General features: G+C 38.9%; 1 protein-coding gene across 7 annotated transcripts in view; it reads right to left on the bottom strand.

Moving 5' to 3' along the window:
* Positions 1-24,749, bottom strand: part of CACNA2D1 (calcium voltage-gated channel auxiliary subunit alpha2delta 1) — a 496,060-nt gene extending 471,311 nt beyond the window's left edge. For 4 of the 7 annotated variants that reach the window (XM_032873245.1, XM_032873246.1, XM_032873247.1 and 1 more), the window contains exon 1: positions 23,950-24,460. In XM_032873245.1, the coding sequence (XP_032729136.1) occupies positions 23,950-24,044 (95 nt within the window). In that variant the 5' untranslated portion in view covers positions 24,045-24,460. Of the gene's footprint in view, positions 1-23,949 lie in introns of all 7 variants that reach the window. The other 3 variants (XM_032873243.1, XM_032873244.1, XM_032873248.1) reach the window with 3 other exon arrangements.
* Between the last annotated feature and the right edge of the window lie 2,757 nt (positions 24,750-27,506).

Below are 27,506 nucleotides of genomic sequence, written 5' to 3'. Positions count from 1 at the left end.
AGACACTCACCCGACTGGACCACCCAGGTGCCCCAGTATATTTCTACTTTTGTTAATAAAACGATATGTACAAGAAAAGGTATCATAGAGAGCACAATATAAAAAGGAGACACTAATCACATAAAAGTGGGTTTTTCTAGCATCTCCTAAGTCAATCAGTAGAATGGATCCAAAATACTTCAAGAGCCCCACTTAAGCCAATCAACTGAAGAGGTAAAATATTGTATTATTTCTTTGAAGCCAGAAGAAAAAGAAGCAGAGAAATTACTTTTTGATCAAATAAAGGAAAAAGATTGCCGTGGACCATTCTGAGTTTTCATTTTCCCTCATGTAATAGCATTCGCTCCTAACCAATGTAGACAGCACTCGCTGGGATTACGGTGTCAATGCTACACCACTTTGTGCTGTCATTCTTGTAAGTGCACTGTCCTCAAAGAGAGTAAGCCAGCATGTAGCTGTTCTCCATTTACAGAAAGTCGATGAGCAGAAACACCTGGTATTCTTTTCATGCTCATCAAGATATTTTTGGTATATGATCAGCTCAGGCAAGCCCTATAAAATTTCAGAGCCACCCACAAGATAGAACACTACACAATACACCTTAGTAGTACAGTGAGCTCACCCCAATAGTGTTCTTTTTGTTTTGGGGTCTCTGTTAATTGTTTCCCTCTGAAAAAATGGAGCACTTTTAGCCAAGAAAACCTTCATTAGTTTTCTATGTAGCTTTCCCAGGTGAAACAAACACCCCTAGCCAGAATGTGTGTGTCCATGTTAATTACAGTTTGCCCACAGGCCACCCTGGCAAGTCTCCAGCATTTCTCCTATCTACAAAGCATTTTATGCAGTGTGCACAAGGACAGGATGGATTGTCTCATTTCCGCTCCAGACCCAGCAGGAAAGAGCAGACACCAGGACGCTTCTGTTAAAGACATGTTTCACTGCAAAATTTTCCTTCAGGAAATTCACAGATCTCCAGGAACAGGGGAATTGTACCCCTGTACGTTTGACTATATGTTAAATAATTTTATACTTCCTGCTTCACAAAGCACTAAATTTAACAGTTTAATTTAGAAAATATTTTGAACTAGCCAATTTACCTTTTTTAATAGCATACTTATTATCAGGGATTAATGAATAAAACTCACTGATGTGACAAAATGTTACCGAAATGGAAACACCACATAAGTATTATGAAACTGAGCCAGAAATAGACAGCACTGGCAATAGGAACACATATCATGTGCCAATTCATTGTGCAGATGTCACTTAGATCAGTGATTCTTAACCAGCAGCGATTTCATACCTCAGGAGACATCGCACAATGCCTTGAAGACATTTTTTACTATCATGACTTGGGGTTGGGTTGCTTGGGCTTCTAAGAGATAGAAACCAAGGTACGCTAGAAAATATCCTACAAAGCACAGGACAAGCCTTCATTACAAAGAACAGTCTGTCAGAGAATGACAAATATCATCTGATTTCTCTCATACGTGGAATTTAAGAAATAAAACAGATGAACGTAGGTGAAGGGAAGGAAAAGTAAAATAAGATAAAAACAGAGGTGGCAAAGCATAAAAGACTCTTAACTATAAGAAACAGAGAGTGGCATAAGGGGATAGGGTAATTGGGTAATGAGGAGTAGGGAGGGCACCTGATGTAATGAGAACTGTGTGTTAGATGCAACTGATAAATTCTATCTCTGAAACTAATAATATCCTACACATTAATTAAAGTGAATTTAAATTAAAAATTAAAAAAAAAATAAACGAACAAACAAAAAATTGTTTGGTCCAAAATGTCAATAATGCCAAGCTAGAGAAACCCATCCTGAAATTATGCAGCAAAATTAGCAGCTTGGTATAAATTCCACATGGTATGGGGTGCCTGAGTGGCTCAATGGGTTAAAGCCTCTGCCTTTGGCTCAGACATGATCTCAGGGTCCTGGGATCAAGCCCTGCATCGGGCTCTCTGCTCAGCAGAGAGCCTACTTCCCCCCTTTCTCTATGCCTGCCTCTCTGCCTACTTGTGATCTCTGTCTGTTAAATAAATAAATAAAATCTTTAAAAAAAAAAAAAAATTCCACATGGTAACACCATCTTTCCTAGGTGCATTTTAATAAACCTTAATAGTTATTTTCAGTCAAATTTCTCTAATATCATTCAAACTTGTCAAAATTATACATTGTTACCAAACACTATACATTATGAAATATAAACAAATATCATAAAATTAAACTAAAATAGTTTAGCCTTTATCCCGCTATATCTGAATCTGGGAAAAGACCAAAACTGGTAACAAATATACATGAGTCAAAACTGAATTGCATATAATTTTAATTAAAGATCCCAAAAACCTCTTTCCAGTTTTTATCCTATTATCAATTTCTGATTTTGTTTTCTTTACAAGATAAAACATCACTTTTAACCTACCACATCTTGGAAGCCAGAAACAGAACCACTCCCGTTGTCAGATAAAAGCATGAGACAAGTATTTAGAAAGGTACCTAACTGTGAATAAAGAAGAAACCCAGTTCTGCCTCTTAAAAAATGCCAGACTATCTTCTTTGTAAAACACTACAAGGAATAATTGCTTTAAGTGTTTTATGATCCTTGTTTCCTTATTCTAAACAACAATTCTGCAGAGCACTTGCCTTTGATAAATTTGTATTATGTTTTATGTGGAGTCAATTTTCAACCTTCAATTCAGAATGACACAAGATAGAAAAATCAGAGCACAAAAAGAAATCAAACCACACTTTCCTCTCATGTTGGTTATATCAGGTAGCTCTTTAAGTATGTAACTCAATTATTCTCTGCAATTCTTTAAGTGCACATCCTTGAAAACATCTTTGTCCCTCTTATCCTAATGGTCTGCCCTCCTTAATCTCCTACACTGGCATTCTACTACCTCTAATTTTATAAAACAGCATTCCTGTTTAACTGTTATAAAATACCACACAAACCCACATTCGTTCTTTACTGGCCATGCTTGGCTCTATTACCTCTCTATCTGTGCCACTGATAGCTACCAAAAATGATGACTTTTTTACAATAATATCTGATATTTAAGGAATAGAATCTGAAGTTAGACAGAAAACCCTAAGACTGAATAGTAGCAGTTACAAGACTGAAGAGAACTACAGAAATACAAAAATATCCCCTCTTTAAAAATAAGGTCTACACTGATACGGCCTATGCATTAGAGATTCATCTGTGCTCAGCTCTCCTTCAAACGCTATCTCTAGAAAGGTTCTGTTTTCTCAGTGGGTTGGGAAAGAAGAGTTCCTCTTAGGTTGTTTGGTTGGTTGGTTGTTGTTGTTTTAAGAGAGGGGGAGGTCTCAAATCATGGATGGAACATAAAAGCAGGAATTTGATGAACCAAGGAAGAACCTGTGGGCACTTGATCCATGAGGAGAAGAGTCAATATTATGGCAGAAGTATAGAGAAAGAAAGGCAGATGGACACAAAACTACGTTTAACCCAGTTGGTGACTGCCTCCTATACTACTAAATGTAATGACCATGTCACTTCCACGGTGCTCACCAGGCGGCAGGTCTAGCTCAAAATTAATCAGATCAGGTATGAATAAATATGCCTTAATTTGAAATCTAATTAAAGATGGTCAGGGAGTGCCTGGGTGGCTCAGTGGGTTAAAGCCTCTGCCTTCGGCTCAGGTCATGGTCCCAGAGTCCTGGATGTAGACCTGCATCGAGACCTGCATCAGGCTCTCTGCTCAGCAGGGAGCCTGATTCCCTCCCCGGCCCCTCCTTGCCTGTGGCCTTCCTCTCTGCCTACTTGTGATCTCTGTCTGTCAAATAAATAAATAAAATCTTTTAAAAATAAATAAATAAATAGAGATGGTCGGGGAAAGAGGACAAATAACTCAAAGACTTTCATTTCTCAAAACCATCAAATGTCAATAGAATAATCTCATAGATAATTTGGAGATAACACCTTGGCCTCATAAAAATTACATGAAGCAACAAAGGATTTTGTGCCTCATCCATATATAACCCTTAAACCTATTTTCTCTCCCTGTTGCTCTACGTAGTTGTAAGAAAAAGGCCTCACCAAACCCTAACCAAACCTGCTCACAAAGAAGAAAATACTTTATTTTTTTATTATTTTTTTAAAGATTTTATTTATTTATTAGAGAGAGAGAGAGAAAGCACAAGCGGGGGTGGGGCAGAGGAAGAGAGAGTGAATTTCAAGCAGACTCCCCACTGAAGGTGGAGCCTGACACAGGGCTCGATCCCAGGACCCCGGGATCATGACCCGAGCTCAAGGCAGATGCGTAACTGACTGAGCCACCCAGGCACCCCAATAATACTTTATTTTTAGATGTAAAGTTTATAAGACAATGACATCTGGTTCTAAATTCTCACCCACATTTCTGGCCAAATTGCAAATGCATGAAATTAAATTGAAACAGTCATATATGAGGATCATCTTGCCAAGATGTTTTAAATGATGTGCACATAAGATTAATAACAGCTACTAATTTATTGTAATAATTAACTGTAATGGTTACCAAAGTGCTGGACAATTTCTATTAGTAAAATTTCAGCAGATTTCTCAAATCATGGTCTTTCTAATGCTCTAAGTTACCATTCTCTTTCTTCAAGGCAATACTCAAACTACATAGAAATAGCCATAATTTCGAGTATGTAAGACCCATGAAATTATAACGGAATTTATCAATAAGGTATTTTTTTGTGAGCTTATCCTGAAAATCACTTAGAATTGCGAGCTGCTATGGGAGGGTTAGCAGGAGTTTGTTTAGCAATGTCAATATGGCCGTTGTTCTTGGCTTCACATCCTACGCATTAGCTGGGAGATGCAGCACCTTTATCAAGAGTTGTTAAATTCAATTAGTTTTAAGTGACCCACTGAAGAATTGAGTAAGGACACTTCGAGGGATTCTTAAAATACATAATTCTGGGGCTTTTTTAGAAAACTAGTTTATCTCAATAATTGGGAAAAACTCTGAAAGTCCTTGAGACAAGCATTCAGGAATAAATGTACAGTGATAGATGTAACTCAGAAGAGACTGCATAGAATGGCATAAGATAAAGAACAGATCATCTTGTTTTACCAGTCTATGGCTAGAACTTCGTATGTTTTGGTTTCATTAGATAAAAATCCTACAATATGAGAACATCTTTAGCAAAGGTTGTCAGAAAAATCTCTAGCTGAAGCAGGAGAAAATAACCAAACCTTAATCAAAAATCAACAATTTCTTTTCATACATTATAATTTCAATGTACACAAGTGCATAAGGAGAAATCGGGTTCTGCAAAATCAAGATTCTGCAATTCTTACTACTTACTAACTGAACATTTGAGCCATTCTTTGAAAACTTTTAATTGCCTTTAAGAGAATCATATTGTTTGAAACAGATGTTTTTCAATACAGTGAGAATGTTTATACTTTTCTATTTTGGTAGACACTCTGAGATGTGAGGTATCTATGGAGATTTTTTTATACACCCTCAGCCTCATAAGCCAAATACACTTTATACAGATTTTTTTAAAAGGGGGAGGGGTACGGGGAATCAACCTGCCTCAGGTATGTATTAAAATGTTTTCATCTTGATTCTGGGACATAAGATATTTGTGGAGTAACAATACTGGATCCATCTGTTTCTTGAATATATCCAAGAATCCATCAAAAAGGATTAGCTACCTTCCTATTAGCTCTGATTTACAGAACTAAATCATATAAAGAATATGCAGTCTTCCCCTTTATTGCAATACCAAAATATCTGCTCTGCCAAAGCCAGTGTTTTGGCTCATTCAAATAGTAAATGTTCTAAAAAGAATACATAAAAAGTCAAATTTGCTTGTAAGTTACATAAAATTCTAAGAAACTATATACCATGTAGCAATCTGAAACAAGCAACCTTTTAAATAAAATATTACGCTTATTTTGAGGAAAAAGTCCATAGCTTTCCAATAGCCAAAATAAAAAAGTAGGTTCTATCACTTTAAAAAATGATTTAACATCAAAATCTATTTTTTAAATGTCATTGTTAAATTGAAAACAGCCATTTAGTTACCTTAAACCCCAAACCAATTACATCAGTGTTACTCAAATTGCACTCTGTAGATATGGCTCAAGGAAAACTATAGAAATGGAGAGTGTTTGGACATGTTTATAATAGTTTAAAAAAGTAATGTCGTAACTATTTAACCTAAAAACAGAGCCATATCTTTTTAAGTTGCATTTTCCCACTGATTTTCACTATATTTTACAAAAACCAACAGCTGCAATGGATGCAAAATTTACGCCCCCCCCCCCCAAAAAAAAAGAATTAACTCTATTCCTTTAGCACAGTTAGTGTGAAAAGCACTGCTTAGACAATTACTCTGGCCGGAATCCCCTGGTGTTAGCAAATTAATTAGTGCTAGATGTATAACAAGAGAAATCCTGAACAAATCAGGCAATCAGAAGTACCTCCCAAATGAAATGAGCAAGGGAGTACTGCATGCAGGATAGTAGGCCCCTCTTTTAAAGGTAAACTTACTGAGTACCCAGTACTCAGGTATTGTGAAGAAGCATTTTATGATCATCTTCCTCTTTGAAAAGCAGAAGTCATAGCTAAATCTATTCACTGAATAGGAGAAATTATACATGGATGCTTTCAGTTACATATAAACATTTCTGCATCAATACTTTATGATTAGGGCATTAGTTAGAAACATTCCCATTCCATATCGAGATGTATTTTAAAAAAATGTTGATTAGGATTTGAGACAATCACCTAAGTTTATACAAGCAGGGAAATGCAAATCATTTCAGGAGACCTAAGATTTCATAAGGTATAAACCTTAACTCAGAAGTAATTTAATCCTTTATATTTCAAAAGAACTTTCTTACAATTTTCCATACATTTATTGACAGTAATTGTGTAAACTGGCTTAAAAATGGCATAGAGAATTCTTTCTTTTGCAGAGGGTGAAAAGTTCATCTAAACACTAGTAACGAGTTGTTAATGAGCCATTGTAATTCACTTTCCTTACAGGATGGATCAGAACCAATGGGAAAAGCACAGTTTGCCTGGAGGCAAGATGATAGTTCATCTATTTCCAGCATTTCCAAAGTTTGTGAACATATAAAGTGGAAAAGAAACGAGTATCCTATTTTCTAATTTTGGGTGTTTTTATGATTGTCTTATAGTAAAACCTATGAAAGGAAGGATTCTAAGTTGGTTGCCATGTATCCTCTACTCTCCTACAGAGGGGGTTGGACATGTGATTATGAAGGGACATGGCTCTTATGTGGCAAAGGTGAAGGGATTCTGTAGATACAAGTAAGATCTCAAACTGCTTGATTCTGGGGCGCCTGGGTGGCTCAGTGGGTTAAGCCGCTGCCTTCGGCTCAGGTCATGATCTCAGAGTCCTAGGATCGAGCCCCGCATTGGGCTCTCTGCTCAGCGGGGAGCCTGCTTCCTCCTCTCTCTCTGCCTGCCTCTCTGCCTGCTTGTGATCTCTCTCTGTCAAATAAATAAATAAAATCTTTAAAAAAAAAACTGCTTGATTCCTAGTTAATCAAAAGAGATTATCTTGAGCATTCTATATATTATTTTTTTTAAAGATTTTCTATTTATTTATTTGAGAGACAGAGAATGAGCAGGGTGGAGGGACATAGGAAGAGAGAGACACACACGGACTCCACGCTGAGCAGGGAGCCCAACACAGGGCTCCTTCCCAGGACCTGGAGATCATAACCTGAGCTGAAGGCAGATGCTCAATTGACTGAGCCACCCAGGCACCCCTCGGGCATTCTTTTTAATCAGTTGGAAGTTGTTAAGAGAGACTGGGCCCCGCCTCCTGAACAGAGAGATTGTCCTGCTGGCCTTGAAGAAGTGAACCACTCTGTAAGAGGAAAAGAAGTAAGTGGCATCTAGGAGCTGAGAACAAATGGAAGCAGGGAGGAGGTACTCCTACAACCACAAAGATGTGTGAACAACCACATAAGCTTAAAAGAGGAAAAGAGAGTAACCCAAGAAGGGAGAGCAGGCCAGTCAACACCCACCACAGCCTTGTGAGGCCCCGAGCAAAGGATCTAGATAAGGCATGGCTAGACTCCTCGCGGAGAAAACGGTGAGAAAATGCACGCTGTGTGAAACCACTAAGTTTGTGGTAATATACTACACAGTATGAAAAACACCAAATCGAAATAAATAAATGAATCTAGACAAGGGATTCATATCTATCCATCTTCATGTAAAATGCCTTTATGAAGATGCTGTCTGGTTTGCTTTCATTTAAATCGGTGGTCAGTGCTCAATCCCTTTTATGTAATTTGATTCAAATCTTCTTGACATACATGTTGAGAATTTAACAGGTTTCCTGACTTCTCTCATTTAATCACCAGGAGGAAAGCGAGTCAACTGGGCACGCACACACCCTCTGAACTTTAAGATACATGATGAGCTTAAATACAAATTCTTCTTGAAAAATTAGAATTTATATTTTTCACAGTATAATATAATTGATTTATACTGGTTTTTTTTTTGTTTTTTTTTTTTTTTAAAAAACACTTCATGATAGGGACATCTGGGTGACTCGGATGCTTGGGCGGCCAACTCTGCTTCAGCTGGGCTGGTGGTCTCGGGGTCCTGGAGTCAAGGTCAGGCTCTGCACTAGGTGAAGGGTCTGCTTGGGAGTCTCTCTCCCTCTGCCTGGCTCCCTCTGCCCATCCCCCACCCCAAGCAAGTGCATTCTCTCTCTCTCTCTCCCTTCTTCCCTCTCTAAAATAAATGAGTCTAAAAAAAAATTCATATTAATTTATCCCTCAAGGTAAAATATGATATATTTATCACTAGTCTTACAAGGGGGAGAGGGGCACCATTCTATGTTATACATAGTATCACAATTATTCCTGATACGGTTTTAGAGTTACCAGCTTCAGGTAGTTTGCACCAATTACTAGAAATACAGCATCAAGGGAGAACATCTATAGGACCTCTTTCACAGAACAAATTCATCAGGTAGACAATGAACCACTAACGCTGTTCTTCTGTACACAAGAATGCTATATCACTAACTTCATTACATTTTTCTTAATATGCCCCTCAACCAGATATAGAAATTAGCCTGGTACCATACTATGCTTTAGTGCAATTTAGGGGTAGCACACAGTATTAGAAAGCACAGAAAAAATCAAACTTCAGAAAGATCAGAAGAGAGAAAACTGAAATACAGGGGTGGAAGGTGGGATCTTTTCCAAAACATACCCACAGGCACTGGAGTACTTGAGTACCTAGAAAGATCTAGTTTCTGTTCAACAGACACACTATAATACCAAGTTGTTAGGAAATAGTCGGGTGCTGAGCAATTAGGTGTCAGAAGGTCCTAAAGCCAGGAATTCTTCCTCAGGTCCCACATTATTAGAAGTCACCTGACTCCACAAAAGTCTCTTGCTTCTAATGAAATTATATTCATTCAGTGCTTTCTATGTGCCTTCGCTTTACATGAATTAACATTCTTCATTCTCCAAACCTTGAGAGGTTTTACCAACCATTCAAGTTACCCAGTTAATAACTGGACAGCTGAGCTCTGAATCCACACTTTCAAGCAACCTGGCAAGTTCCATGAGAGAATTAAGCCTTAATGTTCCAAAGCAACCGTCCATTTAAGAAGTAACTTCTCGGGGCACCTGGGTGGTTCAGTGGGTTAAGCCTCTGCCTTCGGCTCAGCTCATGGTCACAGGATCCTGGGATCAAGCCCCACGTTGGGCTCCCTGCTTAATGGCGAGCCTGTTTCCCCCTCACTCTCTGCCTACTTGTGATATCTTTCTCTGTGACAAGTAAATAAATAAATAAATAAATAAATAAATAAAATCTTTAAAAAAAAAAAAAGAAGTAACTTCTCTGTGCTTCAAGAATGGTACCAGTTATGAACCACTTCTGAGAAAACTGAGAAACAGTCTCTCAAATCACTGTCGGGGGTTCTACGGTTCTGATGAAGAAGCCTGGTTAGAAAGGCTGAACCAGGGACGCCTGGGTGGCTCAGTTGGTTAAGCGGCTGCCTTCGGCTCAGGTCACAATCCCAGGGTCCTTGGATCGAGTCCCACATAGGGCTCCTTGCTCAGCGGGAAGCCTGCTTCTCCCTCTGACTCTGCCTGCCTCTCTGTCTGCCTGTGCTCGCTCGCTCTCTCTCCCTCTGTCCCTGACAAATAAATAAATAAAATCTTAAAAAAAAAAAAAGGCTGAACCACACCACAGATGAGCACTTTTTGAAATCTAAGAACTTGGTAGTCAGGGCCAAGAATGAAGCTTTAATGATACTTAGCATAAATCCAACATCCAATTCATTTAAAATACAAGAGACCTACATGTCGGGGCACCTGGGTGGCTCAGTGGGTTAAAGCCTCTGCCTTCGGCTCAGGTCATGATCCCAGGGTCCTGGGATCGAGCCCCGCGTCGGGCTTTCTGCTCAGTGGGAAGCCTGCTTCCTCCTCTCTCTCTCTCTGCCTGCCTCTCTGCCTACTTGTGATCTGTCTGTCAAATAAAAAAAAATCAAAAAAAAAAAAAAAAAGAGACCTACCTGTCTTGGGAGGAACCTGTTTTAATGTGGTAAGCGGAGAGGGTCTGGTCCCGACAGACAGCTGATGCAGCCCATCACCTCTCCCAGTGAGGTACAACCCAAGGTCAGGTGACCACCACCACACAAAGCCTGAGGAACCATAAGCCCAGCCTCAGGTCACTGAACAAAGTTCTGGGTTAGGTTTAACATAGTCCTCCCATTCCTATGCCCATTTCAGCAAAGGCTTTCTCCCAATGCTCTGATCTATTCAACATGAACAGAGTAAGAGCTTATTTAGAAAAATCAAGCAATCCCTAATAATGTCCAGAGACTGCCCTAGGAGTGGTTTAAAACTGGGAGGAAAAACCTTCAGTTCTACTGGTTTCAAAGTAAATGGGATGAAAGAAACTAACAGTTTCCACCCTTCACTCCATAAATTCAGGGGGAATATACACACACCAGGACTTGATGGCTTCTCATCTAAGCCTCAGAATTTCCCTAAGAGGTATAGAGTATGATTCCCCTTTTACAGAGCATGAAACTGCAACTCAGATGAACTTCCCACAATTACAGACTGTATCAGAGGCAGGCTTTAACCTTCACGTTACCAGCCTCAAAACTCTATTTCTCTCAACCATACCAGAGTGCCTAATTTGAGTCCCTGGGACTTTCAGAAGACAGACTAGTCTGGTTCTGGCTTTGCTCAAATGTCTATCAACATGCTTCCGAGCAACTTTCAGAGGCAAGTGCGACAATATGGAATCACCGTGGGGTTTGGAAGATGTGAAAGAGTGGGATCCACAGGACTCAAAGCTGACCAAAAATTAAAATTGTAATCAGCAAGCATACATCCTATCCCAAGCGTTTTGATGCTTCAATTATTCCTTATGAAATCTGCAATCCTTCATATGTATGACAGCATTTCTGGGTATTAGGAAGCACTTTCAGCTTTCATAATGTCTTCTAAATATATATTCTACATCCGTGTAACACATCTGAATCTAATAAAGTACACTTTACTAAAGTTTTATTATTTTCATTTCATATACATTATGTTTATATTATATACAATATCTACATATAGTATGTTTACATATAAAGCTTAATATATGTAATATATATCATTCTAATATATTGTTATATATGTAATAAATATAAATATGGTGTATATATACGGTGTATATATATTTATAAATATTTGCAAAGAATCATATTTATATGCTGCATATATATTTTTATATATATATGAAATATATTTATATATGTATAATATATATTATATATAAATATATATGCAGCATATAAATATGATTCCTTGCAATTATTTAGGGTGGGGATGCAGAGGAAACAGAAAAAAGAAAGAAAAGAAAGAAAAAAACAGATTCTGAGCAGCTTGTTGATCCCTGTGCAAATTATAAAAATGGAATTCCAGAGGCCAATCTACTTCACTTGTAGAAAAACCCAGAAAGGGTGGAACCAAATCCAAGGCTTGAAATCCTCAAACCACCCCTCTGTCATGGTCATTTACACCTAGGGACCCAGCTGGCTTTTAGACAACACACAGACAGGTTGTGTCACATCTGATAATTTAAAGAGATGAATGACCTCATCTAATTAACAAACATGGTTTGCTCTGTGATGAGTTACCATTCCCCTATGTTTATTTATTACCGTAGAGTATTAATATAAATTTTAAACAATTACTCACCAGCAGACCTTAACACCATGTATCAATCCCCTGGGAACTGAGCTCCCCATGCGCAATAAAATTTCCCTCATGAAAATTAATCCTGATTTCTACATGTATATTGACAGAAAAATCAGGTGTTTGGAGAGACACCCAAGCATTCTGCATGTCTAATAGCAGTCTGTCCAACCTCCATTGTGCCTATCCTCCTGAGGCTTCACATGGCCCATTTGTTTGTCTCTCCTAACATTTCTGCGAATGCAAATTTAAGTCAATTCTAATATAATGTCAAGACAATGAAGGGTTTGGTATTTTTATAATGACAAACATCGTAAGAATCTTGCACATTCCTTTCCGTGGCAAATGTCAAGATGACTGCCATAAAAATGCTGGTCCTTGGCACTTGAAAATGAGCAGCTTCAATGGTATCCCCAAGTTGTACTTCTCATGGGTCATGTTATTAATGCACATTTTCATCTAAAACATCGCTCTCCTCCAGGAATCAATTAGATGTGTGCAGTAGCAATTTTATTTAGGTGTTTTATTTTTTACCAACAAAAGAGGAGAGTCTGTGGCAAGCTGACCTCCATTTATACTGTAAAGGGAAGGGGTGGGCTTAAATGAGTGTAACTAATCATGCTGGATGAGTCAAAAGAAAATTGGTCTTTTTCAGTAGGCTCTTGGCAGATTTTTACCAACTTCTGCGTTGGTTGCTAAAAATGCAACTGGCCTCGATTTTACTCCTCTGTGCTCACCCAATTTGTAGGGTTGTCTGAACTCATTTCTATAAACATCGTGGCCACATTGCTTTATTAACTTTCCAAGAGTCTGTCTCAAAGCTGAAAACTCACATCTGTGTTTGAAAATGAGAGGTTATCAGCAAAGGAATGGCTTTTTAAAAATAGATTCAACTTCCTGGGGCACGGTTCTCAGACAACAGGTGTTGGCTGAAACATCAAGATAAAACACATCAATTCTTTTGTGTTTCTGCTGTCTTCGTGGTCCCTTTTAGGACACGGGTTGTGTCCTGAACCCCGAGACAGAACACTTCGCTCTCACTAGTCCTTTCATTTCCGCTTTAGGATTAAAGGCTACACAAGGCCTTGGAAGAGATATTTCTCAGGCCTGCAAAGTGTTTCTTTGCCCATTCAATTCAGGCTTTTCTAATGGCCTGAGTGATATATTAGCACAAGAATCTAGCTCACTAAACCTCAGTCATCAATTCATGATCTCTGAAAGAGAGAAAACTCACCAAGTGGTACAAATAATAAAGTCTGCCCGTTAAATAGTCCTGCAAATTTCCCCATGCATCCTCCCTCTGATCCTTATAATATAACACTGTGGTTCAAGATTAAGTTAATATTATCCTTGTTCTGTAGATGGAAATATTGAAACTGAGAGTTGCTTCTGCTCCGCTTTACAACGACGCCTCTTTGCACTCGACCCCACGGCTGGACTATGCAGCCGTCCGCAACAGGAGCAGGTGGGAGGATGGAGGCCAGCACACGGAGCTCCGGCTGTAACAGGATAGCAAAGTACAGCAGGTAAGGGTCGGATTCTGAATCAATCTGCTTGGAATCAAATTTTTCGGTCCTAAGAAAATCCTGAAAGGTTCTTCATACTCTAAAGTTAACTTTCCTCATCTATAAAACAGGGAAGATAATAATACTTCTCTTAGGGGACCAGCTTGAGGGTTCAATGGCTTAAAAAACACACCGTGTTAATTCCCAGCACTTGGCATACACCAGCAGCTGCAATTGATCAGAAAGCAAAATTATAATCGTTGGAAGATATCTGTTAGTAATTACTAGTGTCCGGACATGCTGCGGGAAGAGACATCAACATAAGCTCAAGTACACTGTGAATACCTACAAGAGAGAAAATAAGAGTAAGGTCGCAAAAGGGAAATAAAAAGTCCACTCTTCCCGTCTGACTCTACTCACCTCTTGTTACAAACCACAAGGGTGGTTTTTCCACACTGAGCTGGGACCAGTGAGATCACGACTGATTCTTAGATCCACTGGCATTTGCGATCCAAGCCATTCATTCAGTCATCTTGGACACTCAGGGAACCGCTGTGATGGCAACTGCAGGTCATTTCCAGATCTTCGGAAGACCTGAGATGCCTTTGTAAGGAGCGACCAGGGAAAGGCTTTGCAGGAATATTCGGGGGGTGGGGGGGGGGGGCCTTGCAATCTTATCAACCTCATTGTTTTGTTTTCTTGACAAAGATCTGTTACAATTCAAATTTCTGCCCTGTGCTGAAGATTGGATATGGGGTTGGGTGGGAGCACTTATAGGGTGGGGCAGTAAACTACCCCAATCTGCCAAATAACAAATAAATTGTGTTACTGGCCAAAGAAAGAACTATTTGCTCTTTTTTTTTCTTTTCACTGATATCTTGCAACATCTTCCTACAATAGACATATGCATATATTAAAACCTGCAAAACTACACAGACCTTCATGGTAATCTGTCCAAAAAAAAAAAAAAAAGTAAATAAAAAAGAAAAAGAAAAAGAAAGGAACCAAATGTTGTTGTCCAAAGGGAATACAGTGGTAAACTAGAGTTTTGTTACCATCAAGTCAAGAAAGACTCTAGTTGGTATAACTCAAAATTTGAACATTGCTAATGTATATGTATTACATTTCTGAATCATGTCATTCCTTCTTGAGAATGGAATCTGTAATCTGGAGCATTCCTCCAAAAACATCTCCAGCAAATTAAAAGTGTATCTATCCTGTTCTCCAACCATCTGCTTTAATTCTCAAGGCTGTTTCATATTTCAGAAGTTACTTTGTAAGACATTGTTCTTCCTCTTGATCCCTTCCTCACCTGCCTCCGTCAGAACATTCTCCCATCAATCACGGCCTCTCTCGGCTCTTTCATCTCTGCCATTTGGCCTTCTCCCTCTGATAAGCCCAAATCTCCCTTCTGGTAACACTTACCTAGTTGTCTCTACAACCTTCCCCACCCTCCACAAGCCTTTTTCTAAGAACTGTCTCTTGCTCTATTCATGGTAATAGCAACTGGCCTGTTGCAATGTAGGGCCTCCCCGGGAGATGGTACCAACGTGTGCAGGAGTGACCCAACAACACCAGGCACCCAGAGTCCTTTTTACAAACCCCATCTCCCAGTCACAACTGAACGGGATATAGATGGAGATCCGGCCCATATTCAGAATATCGACATACCTTGTTTTAGGAGGCTATGTTTTGGACTAGGACTCTAGTCTCAAACTGGTTTGAAACTTCAGTAGAGAAAATATAAGCCCTCACAGCCATTCAGTAAACACTGGGAAGCAGAGAAAGCCGATTTGCAGGCACAGAGAGGAAGGAAGACTTAGGCAAAGAAAACCAGGGACGGGAATGAGACATGATCCTGATGGCAGTCCCACCCGCTTCTGCAGTTGCTGGCACATGCTTGACCTTAACTCCCATGAGGGGTCATCCCTCCAGCCACTACCACTAAAAAATATTTCCCCTTTTAAGATAGTCCTATGGGTTTTTACTATGTACAATTCCAAATTGCTTGATAGAACACTTTATTCTGTAAACAAAAGAATGCCAAATCCCTTAAACTTCCTTTCTGAACGAATTCTCTCGATCTCTCCTCACATTGCAAAATGCCTTTAAAGTATCTGCACTTGCTGTTATAACGCCACCGGCTACCAACTCCTCAAGGCACTGAAACCACGATTCCTTCAACACTCTACTGGAACTGTTCTCTTATATTATCCAAGTCGCCTTCAAATACCTATTTCTAACGGCCTAACAGTCATCTACAGAGACCCTGCAAACTCAAGATGTCCTTCAGTGAAACTACTAGTACTTCCACCATTCCTCCTGTGTTCTCTAGTCTTCCAAGTTCAATGTAGCCTGGTTTACCTGATAGGGCTCTTAGAATCATCTCTGACTCATCTCTTCCTGATTCCCCAAATCCCGTAACCAACAGCACCTGAAATTTTACTTCTGCTTTATGTTTCCCATCTCCTCTGCTCTCCCCTCACCACTATTCTTTTTTGGACCTTAGGCATCTCTCGCTCTGGGAACGCTGCAATGGTTTACTAATGGCTCTCCCTGTCTCCACTTCAATTATGGGCTCTCTTGAATCTATCATATACATACTGTGATTCAACACATATTACTTTTCCTTTTTTAATTTTAAAAAACCCTAGGATGAAGGCCAACATTGTTTGAATATGCAGAGCTGGGCTACCACAAACGTCCACATTGTTGAGAACGCTGCCCATCCCCCACTTCAGGTCTTATAAAATTACAGCCCTGATGCAAACATTTTACAACCCAGACTCAAACCCAGCAACATCTCTTCCCATCTGGAAGCCCTATGCCTAATACAAAATAGACGGTTTTTCTTCAACATGCTATGTGCTTTTCCTTAGTCATGCTCTGACAGATCCCTGGCTGCTTTATAGAACGTTTGGAGATGTAAATGTCTTCCTTGGGGACTCTCTTCCTCACTTTGGATATTCTGCATGTAGTTCAGTGCACTACATAATTTACACTGATTACCAATACCTGAGTTAATCGTTAAATTACGTGTGATGTTAAAAATACTCGAATCAGGAGGCATTTAGAAAAAAGTACAAATTAAAACATAACGTGTATTATTTACTCAGACGTCCGAAGACTACCTACCTGCAAGGTATTTCATTCTAATTGTCATCTAATTGAAGAAATTTACTTCTGGAATTTCTTTTTTCATAATCAGCACTTAAGCTTTTAATAAAGTGTTATACTAATATCTCTTATCTAATTAACCATTATCCCAAGGTTTTTGTCAAAAAGAATTATGTTTAATTGCTTCTATATTTTGAAATCTTGACAACTGTATGGTCTTTGATTTCTAAGGTGAATGCCCATATTATAAATATTTAGGTCTCTATAAATGAATATGTTCAGGAAACATCATTTCCAGAATAGCCACACTCAGTTGGCAAGTGGGGGGGGAGGGAAAGAAAATTTTTAAATTACCAGTAGCCCCTTTAGCATCCTTAATGTAAATTCGCACTACATGTAAATCGGAAAGCTCCTTTGTCTGCCCCTCATACCCATGCATCATTTCTCATGGCATTTTCACCACAACACCTCTTGATCGCTTTTCTAAAACAGATTTCCTGAGTGTGCCTAAGCCCATTTATTTTACTGAGCCATTCTTCCTTTAACCCTCAAAATAAGACATCATTAATGTCTAAACATCCCTTTCTATAGCCTGACAGTAGGCACCTTAGACAGAGAACAATTTTATTAGCTCTTTCTCCTCTTTCCCCTAATTATCCCCCATAGTAGGTGGGAAAATGTCAAAAGAAACAACTGTCTAGACTGTTTGACAATTTTGGTAGAAGTGTTGATCATGTATTACCGATTTATCTGCGCATCAAAATCCCTCAACAATTTCCCTATAGAGACAAATGTCCGAGGATAAAGAAAAAGGCCCCTGAAACTGTCAAAGAAGATTCAAGCAAGAAGGTCCTGAGGTCTGGTCACAGGTCACTTGGTAGAAAACAAAGCAAAAACTCCCCATTTGATCTGATGTTAGAGACAAATAATAATAAATCATGATTAAGAGTAAATGCATAGGTGTATGAAAGAGAGAGAAGTACCAATTAATTGTTTGAATGAAAGAATACAGGAGTTATTTTTCCAGTTTCCCCAGAGACAACTATAATAAATTTTTAATGACCCAGGAAAAAGTATTTTCAAATTGACAGTAAGATCATCCCCATATCTGAAGCCTTTAAAATGGGCAACACCATTATTATCCATTGCCATCATTTCTACTTTCAGTTGTTCTTCCATTTATGATACAGAATTTTAAATGTATCCTAATTTTTTTAATCCAGCAGAAGCATATGGTTAAAAAAAAAAATCAGCAGAAGCAAATGTTAAAATAACATTTAGCCAGAAATATCCTGCATTCATATTCAAAGAGAACTTTAAATATTGCTTCATATGCAACAACCTGATCCTGCATTATTGAAATTAACTGTAAAAGTGTGCCAGTTCGTTGAGGCCACAATATCAATCCTTTCCTTGTTTATGATCTCATTAAAATCTGTATAAATGGCAATTTTAAAGGAGCAATAATACTGAATTACTACAAGTTATATAAACCTGTAACAGAAATCTAACAGTTTATATTTTACAAATAAATTTTTTTAAAACTGTTCATATTTATACTTTACTCCTAAAGCATGTCATACCAAATATGTTTAATTCTCACAAATTTCTAAGTATCCCATATCTAAATGGCCAAAATAAAATCCGCTTAGTATGCAAAGGTCTTTTAATAGGTGCCCAACATTTAAAAGCAGTAGTTTCTTTCCCATACTTATTTTGCTAAAAAGATGGCAAAATCATACTTTGTTACTCATCAATTATGTTAACAACTCATCTCTGTAGGACCTGAGCATTTCAAGCTACTTTTGTGTACAGTATCTCACTTGATTCTCTTCACAAATTATTCTGAAACGTTAGTGTTATAAAAATATTTTGAAAGAGATTCAACCACAAAAAACAGATGTGGATCGGCAGGAATCTTCAAGCATACATGACTATTAATAAACTTACCTCACTGACATTTTTCTACCCTAGCAAACCACTTGAAGAAGGTTAAAAGAAATACATGTGTGTGCATGCACTGATAAAGATACATAAAAAGAAAATATCACCTAATAAATAAAATACTATAATACAAAGTAGAGGAATTATCTATGTATGCAATGTTAATATTTTAGACCCTGAAGGAAAAGGTAAATACATTATTTTTACAAAGTACTACCAATTTTATTTCAATTAACACTGAAGTCAATTGCCTTTTTCTTTCAAATCTGTCAACAATATGACACAATGAGTTTCATCATTTGGGATACACACACACACACAATAAATCATAAATAAGCTACATGGTTGACCATCTTGATACAGTTCAAAGTTTACTGGAAAACAATCCTTTGAAAGGCTTGGGGACGTTCATGGTACTAGACATAAACAACCCATGAAAAGAAAAAGTGGCTGACACTGTGTGACACAGTGTCTGATGCACACTATGAGCCTTAAGTAAATGAGGACGGATGTGATAGAACAGAGCTCCTTCCCCACGGTGAACAGCTTACACGCTTTTCTGAAATACTACAACACTACTACTACAAATGATGGAAGTCTAACACTTTAGTAATAACAAAATGTTACTTTTTTAGAAATACTGAAACAAATTCTGACTTTTTTTCAAACTCTTATCAAGTATGTTTATGTTGGAACTGATTATGTCTATACAAGTAAAAGACTGAAGGAAATCAACAAATCAGATGATTTCCCTAAAATATACTTCACTTTATTTTAACCATTTAAGTCTCTAGTTGAAGTTTACAAACAGTTCAAAGACATTTATTAGAAAATAAGATGTGCATTAAGAAGAACAGATTACTTTCCTGGAAATCTGTATCCGTATTAAAAAACAGGGAAAAGAACAGAAACTTCTGTGTATGTGTTTTATAGAATGATATTCCAGAAAACATATCAATTAAATAATACCTTGTTATGGGTACAATTTTTAACTCTTTAAAAATTCCTAAAAGCATTGTTTTTTCTTACATATAGTTATAAATCTAAACAGTAAATGTGAATACCTAATTTGCGTGTGCTATGTATATTTTTGCAAAACCTTACAATGTATAAATCCGAGAATGAAAAGCATTTTATTTTTTTTTTAAATCAATGTTGGAGAAATAATAGAAAAGTGTCTGTACAGCCAGGTTTCTTTGAAGAAGAGTGGTAAAGTTTCTATTTTCAGAATGAACAACTTGCTATAGATTTTTATTTTAGACGCACTTATTAAATTATAATTAAACTAGTAAAAGCCATACTAAAATAATAAACATGTTTTATTTCCTTTTTACAAGCCATAATAAGCTTAGATTCTTATACCTTTCCAAAATGCTTTTTAGATCACTTCCATTACACTCTGCTTAATGTTCATTCAAATGCCAATCCAAATAGCTACACATATATCCATGTATAAATATTAAGATGCCATGTTGCTACTTATCTGAAAAACATACCTACTGTTGCATCTTTTAAATATACACCTGTGGAATAATAGATGTTGTCTTATAGTTAAGCTTATGAGAACAAATTGAAGACCTGAGAAAGGGATTTATTAATGTCATTGTTCTTGGGTTCTAATTTACACTTTTTACCTCATATTTTAGCTTAAGGCACATTTCCTTATACATGTAGTATGTGAACAGAAATTGTTAAGCCCAATGAAAATAATTATGTCACTTCTAACACGTGAAAAAGATACCCATTCCAATGTTATGACATAAACTTATTTTCTATAGCCTTTAAATATAAATTTGTCTAATAACAGAAAAAAAATATTTATATCTGAAGTATTTAAACCCCAAAGTGCTATTCTTTCATGAGATATATCTATTTCCTGTAGATACCTATAATTCTTATTAATATATGTATCCTATTACACAGTTTATATTAAAATCCCCATATAACAATGGGCTTTCAGCCAATTATTCTGACTGATTGGTGTTATGATATGACTTAGAAGTTTAACCTTAGTAGTAGTTATAACTACAGTGATTTTTTTTTTAAAACCTGGATCTGTAAATAGATTGTAAAATAAAGAGCAACAGAGTTAAGTTAACATTACAATACTGGCTAACATACATATTATTCTGAGTTTTAAAACAGAAGTATTTTCATTTACGTGCTAAGAAATTATTTCTAGAACAAGCAAGCACTCCTTATTTGAAAACTCTGTCTTAAACTACCAATATAACGTGTGCATACTATATAACATGAAAATGATGTGATTTCCATTTATATATAAACTAATATGCATTAGGTGGTTGATACCATCTGGCATATTTATGATTCACACTTTATTGAGACAATCATTTCCAAAAGAAAAGCCTAACCTAGCAAAAGAACTGTATCAAAATTCCTTTCTTGGTTGGAGGGGAAGCTTGTTATTTTAGTGTTAGGTCTTAGAACAGTTTAACTATACTTAAATCCAGAAGAATATGCTGTATGAGGATATATGCTAAAGCAGGAAAATTTTAAAAAGAAATTTAAAATGACACATTTGTTTTATTATAATAAAACTTAAACCTTTAATATTACTGTAAACACTACTTAAAAAAATTAAAGCTTTGTATTAGTAATTCTAATTCAGGATTCACTCCAGTGAGTGCACAATTAATTTTATACTGTGTTGATGGCATGCTCTCCTTCTAAAACTACTGATATTGCTTTTTCTGGGGAAAAATAAAATTGTCAAAAAAAAAAAAGAATTTATTAATGATTTCCAGAGAAATTTATATAAAGAATGTAATAGTTTGCCTTTAATGATACTATAAACTTTGTACTGAGTTTTTATAAGCTTGAAATTTTTTCCCAAGATTTGAGATTTATCATGATAAACACTCGATACCAATTCTTTTCTTGCCAGAAAAGCAAATGGCACACCTTGATAAAATTAACACTGCACTTCTTAAAATTTCATAAAGTTTATTCAGAAACCTAACTAGAAGTACAAATATCAACTATCATTTCTCCTCTCCTCAGAAGACGGTACTTTAACTTTGGAAATAAATGACTGAAGGCACACAAGACTTACACAAATAGCGTTAATGTTACCTACAGGAGACTGACTTAGCTCTACAAACTCTTTTATTAAGCTTTCACTCTACAAAATTATTAATGTTTCATATTATTTGAAAATACCTTAAATGCCCACTCTTAAAAAATAAAATTTTATATCGTTTCAAAGGAAAGAAATTGTGGTTTCCCAATTCCTATTTTTCTCCACTATTTATTTTCTTTCTTGTCTCTAGTGAATCTCTGACCATAAACACTAAGCTATTTTAATTTTAGGAGAGCATTTTTTGCAGATGTCCTCACAGTAAGGATCTGTACATTAATATTTTACAATGGCATGTTCAGGAATAAAAGGTTGTATTTTGTTGTATCTTTAAAAAGTCACAGTTTCACCCAGTGGGGTGAATGATGCATTCCCTCCAAATGAAAGAAATACTGATAAATTGTCCGTTAAAAATGACAAGTTAAAAATATGTAAACTGCACACACCGCCTCCTTTTTAAAGAGCCACTTCTTCATTTGATACAAATGCAAGCGAGTCACTTGAGTTCTCGCTCTATAGGCCAAGCTACAAAAAGAATAAAGAATTCAATCAATAAAGGTGTAATTTCCTAATAAGAGTGAGTAATTTTGAAGCATCTTTAGAGTAATTCTTAGCCTATATATTTCAAAATATCCACTTGGAACATCCTGCCAATTAAAGAAAGATCTACAGATGGCATTTACCCTTTCGTTTCATCACAAAAATGATCTGCAATCATTTTTATGGAAGATTATCTAAAAAGGAACATGACCGTAAATCAATGACAAAAAAATACTCGACACTCCCCTTCTCCGGGTGAGAATGTGCATCCTTCGGATTCTTGCACTGACACCTAATGTAATAAATACTTTAAGTTGCATCTTAAATAACGCTGCAGGGTTTCAACTGGTAAAGGTTCACTGTTAGCATCCACCCAAAACTCCAGTATTGAGCACGCAGCCAACAAAGGACAGCAAATAATTCCCAACAGCAGAAATACCGGGAAGGCTACCTTGGGCTTTGTTTTTGTTATGTAAAATGCATTAAAGTGACTCATCCATTTAAGATCACCTACTCTTAGAAGATTTAAAGTAGCTTTAAGGACCAAAATAAATGCTTTCCCAAAATGCCCGATAGGCTCTTCAGCGCATTTAAAAAACGTGTATATATTTTTATGAGCTACTGACTTTGCTTCTTTTTTTCCAGCCTAAGAGAAAAGAGAATTATTTTTCATTCCCTTCCTGCCGTGTGACTTATACAGTTACCTTTAAAAACTCTATTTTCCAGAACAGCTGAGAATTTTTTAAGTTATTTTAGAAATGTGAAAAATAAGAAAAAAATTGCAGGCGACTCTGGAAACGTTCATCCCTCCCTCACAGAATAGGTTCTATTCATTCTAAGAACGGGAACGGTGGGTCTGCCAGCACTTAGATGCTCCAGATGAAGGATGAGGAGGTTGGATGGCGTGGTCCCGGTACCTGCGAGCCCCGGGAGTGGAGAGCACTCGAAGCTGCTTCGAGCGAGCACTCCTCGGATGAGACTGTCAAGTGCGCCCAGTAATTTGGGATCTAAATGAGTTTGGGCACTACAGCAATTAGAGAGCATCCCCCGGGGCCATGCGCGGGAGAAGTCCATGCTACCCTGGCAAGCGTGAAATCACCTATTTGTAAAACACCCAAGCAAACACAACTTTTTTTTTTTTTTTCTTTCTTTCTTTTTCTGGACTGGGTTTGAGGACAGCGGATATCTGGCTGGAAACTTTTTTCTCCCCAGTACAGCTAAACTCTTTAAGTCTAAAGAATCCTTTCCGAGACGGGTTGAGGCGCCGCGAGTCGTCGGCGGACGTTTCCCGGGACAGCCCGGCCCCACCGAGACGCCCGAGACGCCGGTTCGGCGCGCATTCCGGCGGCAAGCGGCGCGCACCTCCCGCTCGGCCTCTCCAGATCCGAGCCCAGATCGCTCCCCACCCCCACGGGCAGAAAAGCCCCGCGAGTCGGGAGCCGTCCCCGCGCCCAGCTCCCGCGGCACCCCTCGGCCCGCACTCCCGGCCCTCCCCGGCCCGCCGACTTACGTGACGGCCGAAGGGAACGGCTCCTCCGACGAGGGGCCGATCAGCCAAGATTGGAAAAGTGTCAGAGTCAAGGCCAGCAGGCAGCCAGCAGCCATCTTCGAGATCGAAGATCAATCCCGCCTCCCTCCCCAGCCGGGGGGAAGGATCGGTGCTGGAAACCGCGGGAGGAGAAGGCGCCCGCTCTGCGGGACCGCGGACGTCTGGAGAGCCGGCGCGCCCGGGGCCGGGGCGCGGACTGGCTCGGGGGGCGGCAGGGGCGAAACCCGGCGCGAGGGAAGGGGCGGCGGCGGGCGGACCCACTAGCGCGCGTCCGCTGCTCCGCGCCGCGGCTGCCGCGCCTCCGCCGCCATCAAGGGCGACTTTGGAAACAGACCTGGGCGAGCCCGCCGGCGCTCGCGCGCTCTCGCTCTCTCGGTGCCTCCCGATTTCCTCCCTGATTTATTCCCCCGATTGCCGGGGGAGCGGGAGGAGGCGGAGGCGGGGGCGGAGGAGGGGTGACGGCGCTGGGGAGGGGGTGGGGGTGGATGCGGGAATGGGGGAATGGCAGGCGGAGAGACTTGTGGCAGGGAGAGGCTCCGTCTGGCTTCTCCGGGCAAGTCAGAGGGAGGTGGCTGGGGGTGGGCAGCAGGAGGGCTGGGCGTCAGAGCAGTCGGGCGGAGACGGGCCGGGAGCAGCCCTCCATACAAGGCAGAAAGGAACTCCCAAAGTCGGCGTCGGCTTGCTCCCGCCGCCCGGCGTGAGGCGGGGGAGCGGACCCAGCCCTGCGGGGCTCCCGGGGGACAGCCAGCCGCCCAGCGGGCATCCACAGGCTGGAGAGCTCCAGCCGAGTACTTGGCTTGCGTCTTCGGGGGTTATTTTTGCACAGGCAGGAACGTTCCCCCAGCCCTTCTCCCAGGCGCAGAATCCACTGCCTGCCTAGGAATCGTGGAGAAGTGATTTGACAACAAACGCAGAAGGGGGTTGTATTTGCATTTTAAAGCACCGCTTTCGACTCTACCAGGTGGCACTATTTATTTGCCCCGGAGTGCCAGAGGCTAGAGCCTCTGGCATGGCAGAATGGCAGTCGTGCCAGCGGCCCCACGCCCAAGTAGGGCTCACCTGGCGAGGACCAAGCCTCAGGGCCCGGGCTGAGGACTGTCAGAGGAGGACCTGAGGCTGTAAAAGCTTTCCAGACCTGCCGTTCGGTAGGACGGAGTGGTGAAGGGACGAATTCTCCTTCCAGGAGAAGGAGTTAAAAAAAGCTGCCAAGGGCTTTTTAACATCCTAGTGAGACTACCTCCAAAAGGTTCAAAACGCCCTGCTTTGGCCACTGGGCTGCCTTGCCTTGACAGGGCTGCTGCAGGAGTGAGTGAGTTCCCTTGGTCAGTGTGAAAGCACGAAAAGGGTGGCAGCAGGAACAGGTGGCAATTTGCGAAATGGACTTGAAAGGCAGAGGAGGGATGAAAGGTGGGGGGTATGAGCTAGGGAGCAGCCATATCAGACCAGTTTCACCTCCACCCCCAGGAAAAGCAATGGTGGGGCGAGCTCAGCCCTTCTAAAAAGAGCAGAACGGTCTTGGATTAGGCCTCTCCCTAGGGCACAGGCCTCCTTCCAGAAGGAAATGGTGTGCCAGTGGTGGAAAGGTTTCCTTGAAAATCTTAAATTCTTAAACTCCCTATAGTTATGTATTGGAGCACTTTTGGCAGGAAGTGAAAAGAATACCATTCCTGATGGGAAAAAATGACCATCCTGCATATGGATAAAACCTGTAATTATGGGATGGCAGTAAGATTTTTAATTAGCTCCTTTTTTAGTTTCACCAGGACCTTGTGAAAGGAAAAAGACCCTTATTAATTCAGAATTGATTTTCCAGCTTTCTGAGGGCAGCCTCCCCAAACGGAGAACACTCATAGTACTTACTGGCAAAAATGTTAAAGTGTATGTGATTTCATGATTCTTGACCCCGTGATGTTTTCTTCTCCCTTCCTCCTCCTTTTTTGTGCCTTATTTGTTTTCTTTATATTCTCTATATCTCCAGCTTGCACTCTGCTTCTTTCTTCCTATTCTGAGTGGCCTCACAAAAGGCACCCCACAGAGACTTAACTTGGTTTGTTTTTTGCTAAGCATAAAGAGTGTGGCCACGGGAGCTGGCAAATGAGAAATGAAGTGGATGTAATGGGATTGAGAACTAGAGCATGGGAAGGATATTTTATGTAACTGAAGATGGCCTTCCAGTCCAAATTTAGATAACCAAATGGTCAAGCCATCATTTTTTGCTTCAATTTTTAATGATTCAAAAGCAGATTTTCTTTCGCAGCATGGGGATTACGAATAGCAGAATTAGATGCCCATTACTGTCTATGTGATATGTTGGTATCATAATAGCCTCCCTACATAAAAATATTGTATTATATTCTGTCAATTATTTCAGTAATGACTTCAGACTTCCTACTAAGAAAGTACACCGTTTCCAATTTATATCTCTAAGAGGAAGAGCTTAAAGAGCAAAAGGAATGTAATAAACTTCAAGAAGGTAAGTCAGCCTTCATTATTTGTTGGCCTTTGAGCCAAATCTCAATTTCTTTGGGTTCCTCGGATGAAGCACTGTGTTCTCTAATACCCGAAGTTGATGAAGAAAGATACTGCTTCTACAGGTCTTTCTGAAAGTGCTGGTTATCAACTGTAAGCCTAAATCATTGCGTAGTATTCTATTGTGAGGTTTGCTATTAAATGCTTTATTATCCTAAACCTTTCTAATGAGGATATTCCAAGTGTGGCTTGTATTTCTTATGTATGGTAACTAAAACGAGATCATTTTCACAACATAGCATTACGTGTCTATTGGGTTAGCCATAGCCTTGTACAATGCATTGTTTCAGCTCCGTTCAGTTATTTTGAAAAATTCCATTAAAACCAGATCATATTCCATTAATTGGGATAAAATTTTGCTTATTCACCAAAATTTGCTATTCCAGACAAAATGTTTATGAAACATAAGGATTGATAATAAAACTTGTATTTTGGGGCTCCATAGCAAGAAGTCAGAAATCAGTATCTATTATTCATTTAAGAGAAAATAATCTAATAAGGAAGATTAATGAAGATCAGATGTCTGTATTAATCATTTTTAGAAGAAAGTTTAATCCAAAATATTTAGTTCTGACTTTTGCTCATGACCAATTTATGATGTCTTCTAGCTCTCAATTGTTACTATATATAAATGTTTAATTTGTTCCTTTATTAGAAATGGACAAAGAACAATATGAACCTAATGCCCATGAAATGTTCCCTCTTACTCCTTCTTGGTTTTAGGTTATACTATGCATATGGTAGCATAAAATTTAAGTTTTGTTGCATTTTTCTGTAAGCATATTTTTGTATGTATATATAAGCATTTTGTGAAAAAAAAATTTCAGTAAATCAAATCTAATTTCTTCAACATTTTTGTCTTATGAGTAAAAAAAATGTAAGTAAAATGTTTTGTTTTTCTCTTATATACAAACACACACAGAGAGACTCTAGAAAGAAAAAATAGTTCTCCTTGGCAAAAAAAAAAGAAAAAGTTAAAGGCAATGACT

The sequence above is a fragment of the Lontra canadensis genome, unplaced genomic scaffold (assembly GCF_010015895.1).
Source record: "Lontra canadensis isolate GAN:19392208 unplaced genomic scaffold, GSC_riverotter_1.0 scaffold48, whole genome shotgun sequence".
In the NCBI taxonomy this organism is placed as follows: Eukaryota; Metazoa; Chordata; class Mammalia; order Carnivora; family Mustelidae; genus Lontra; species Lontra canadensis.
Note: the sequence above shows the minus strand (reverse complement) of the source record. Positions and strands in the feature narration are given on the sequence as shown.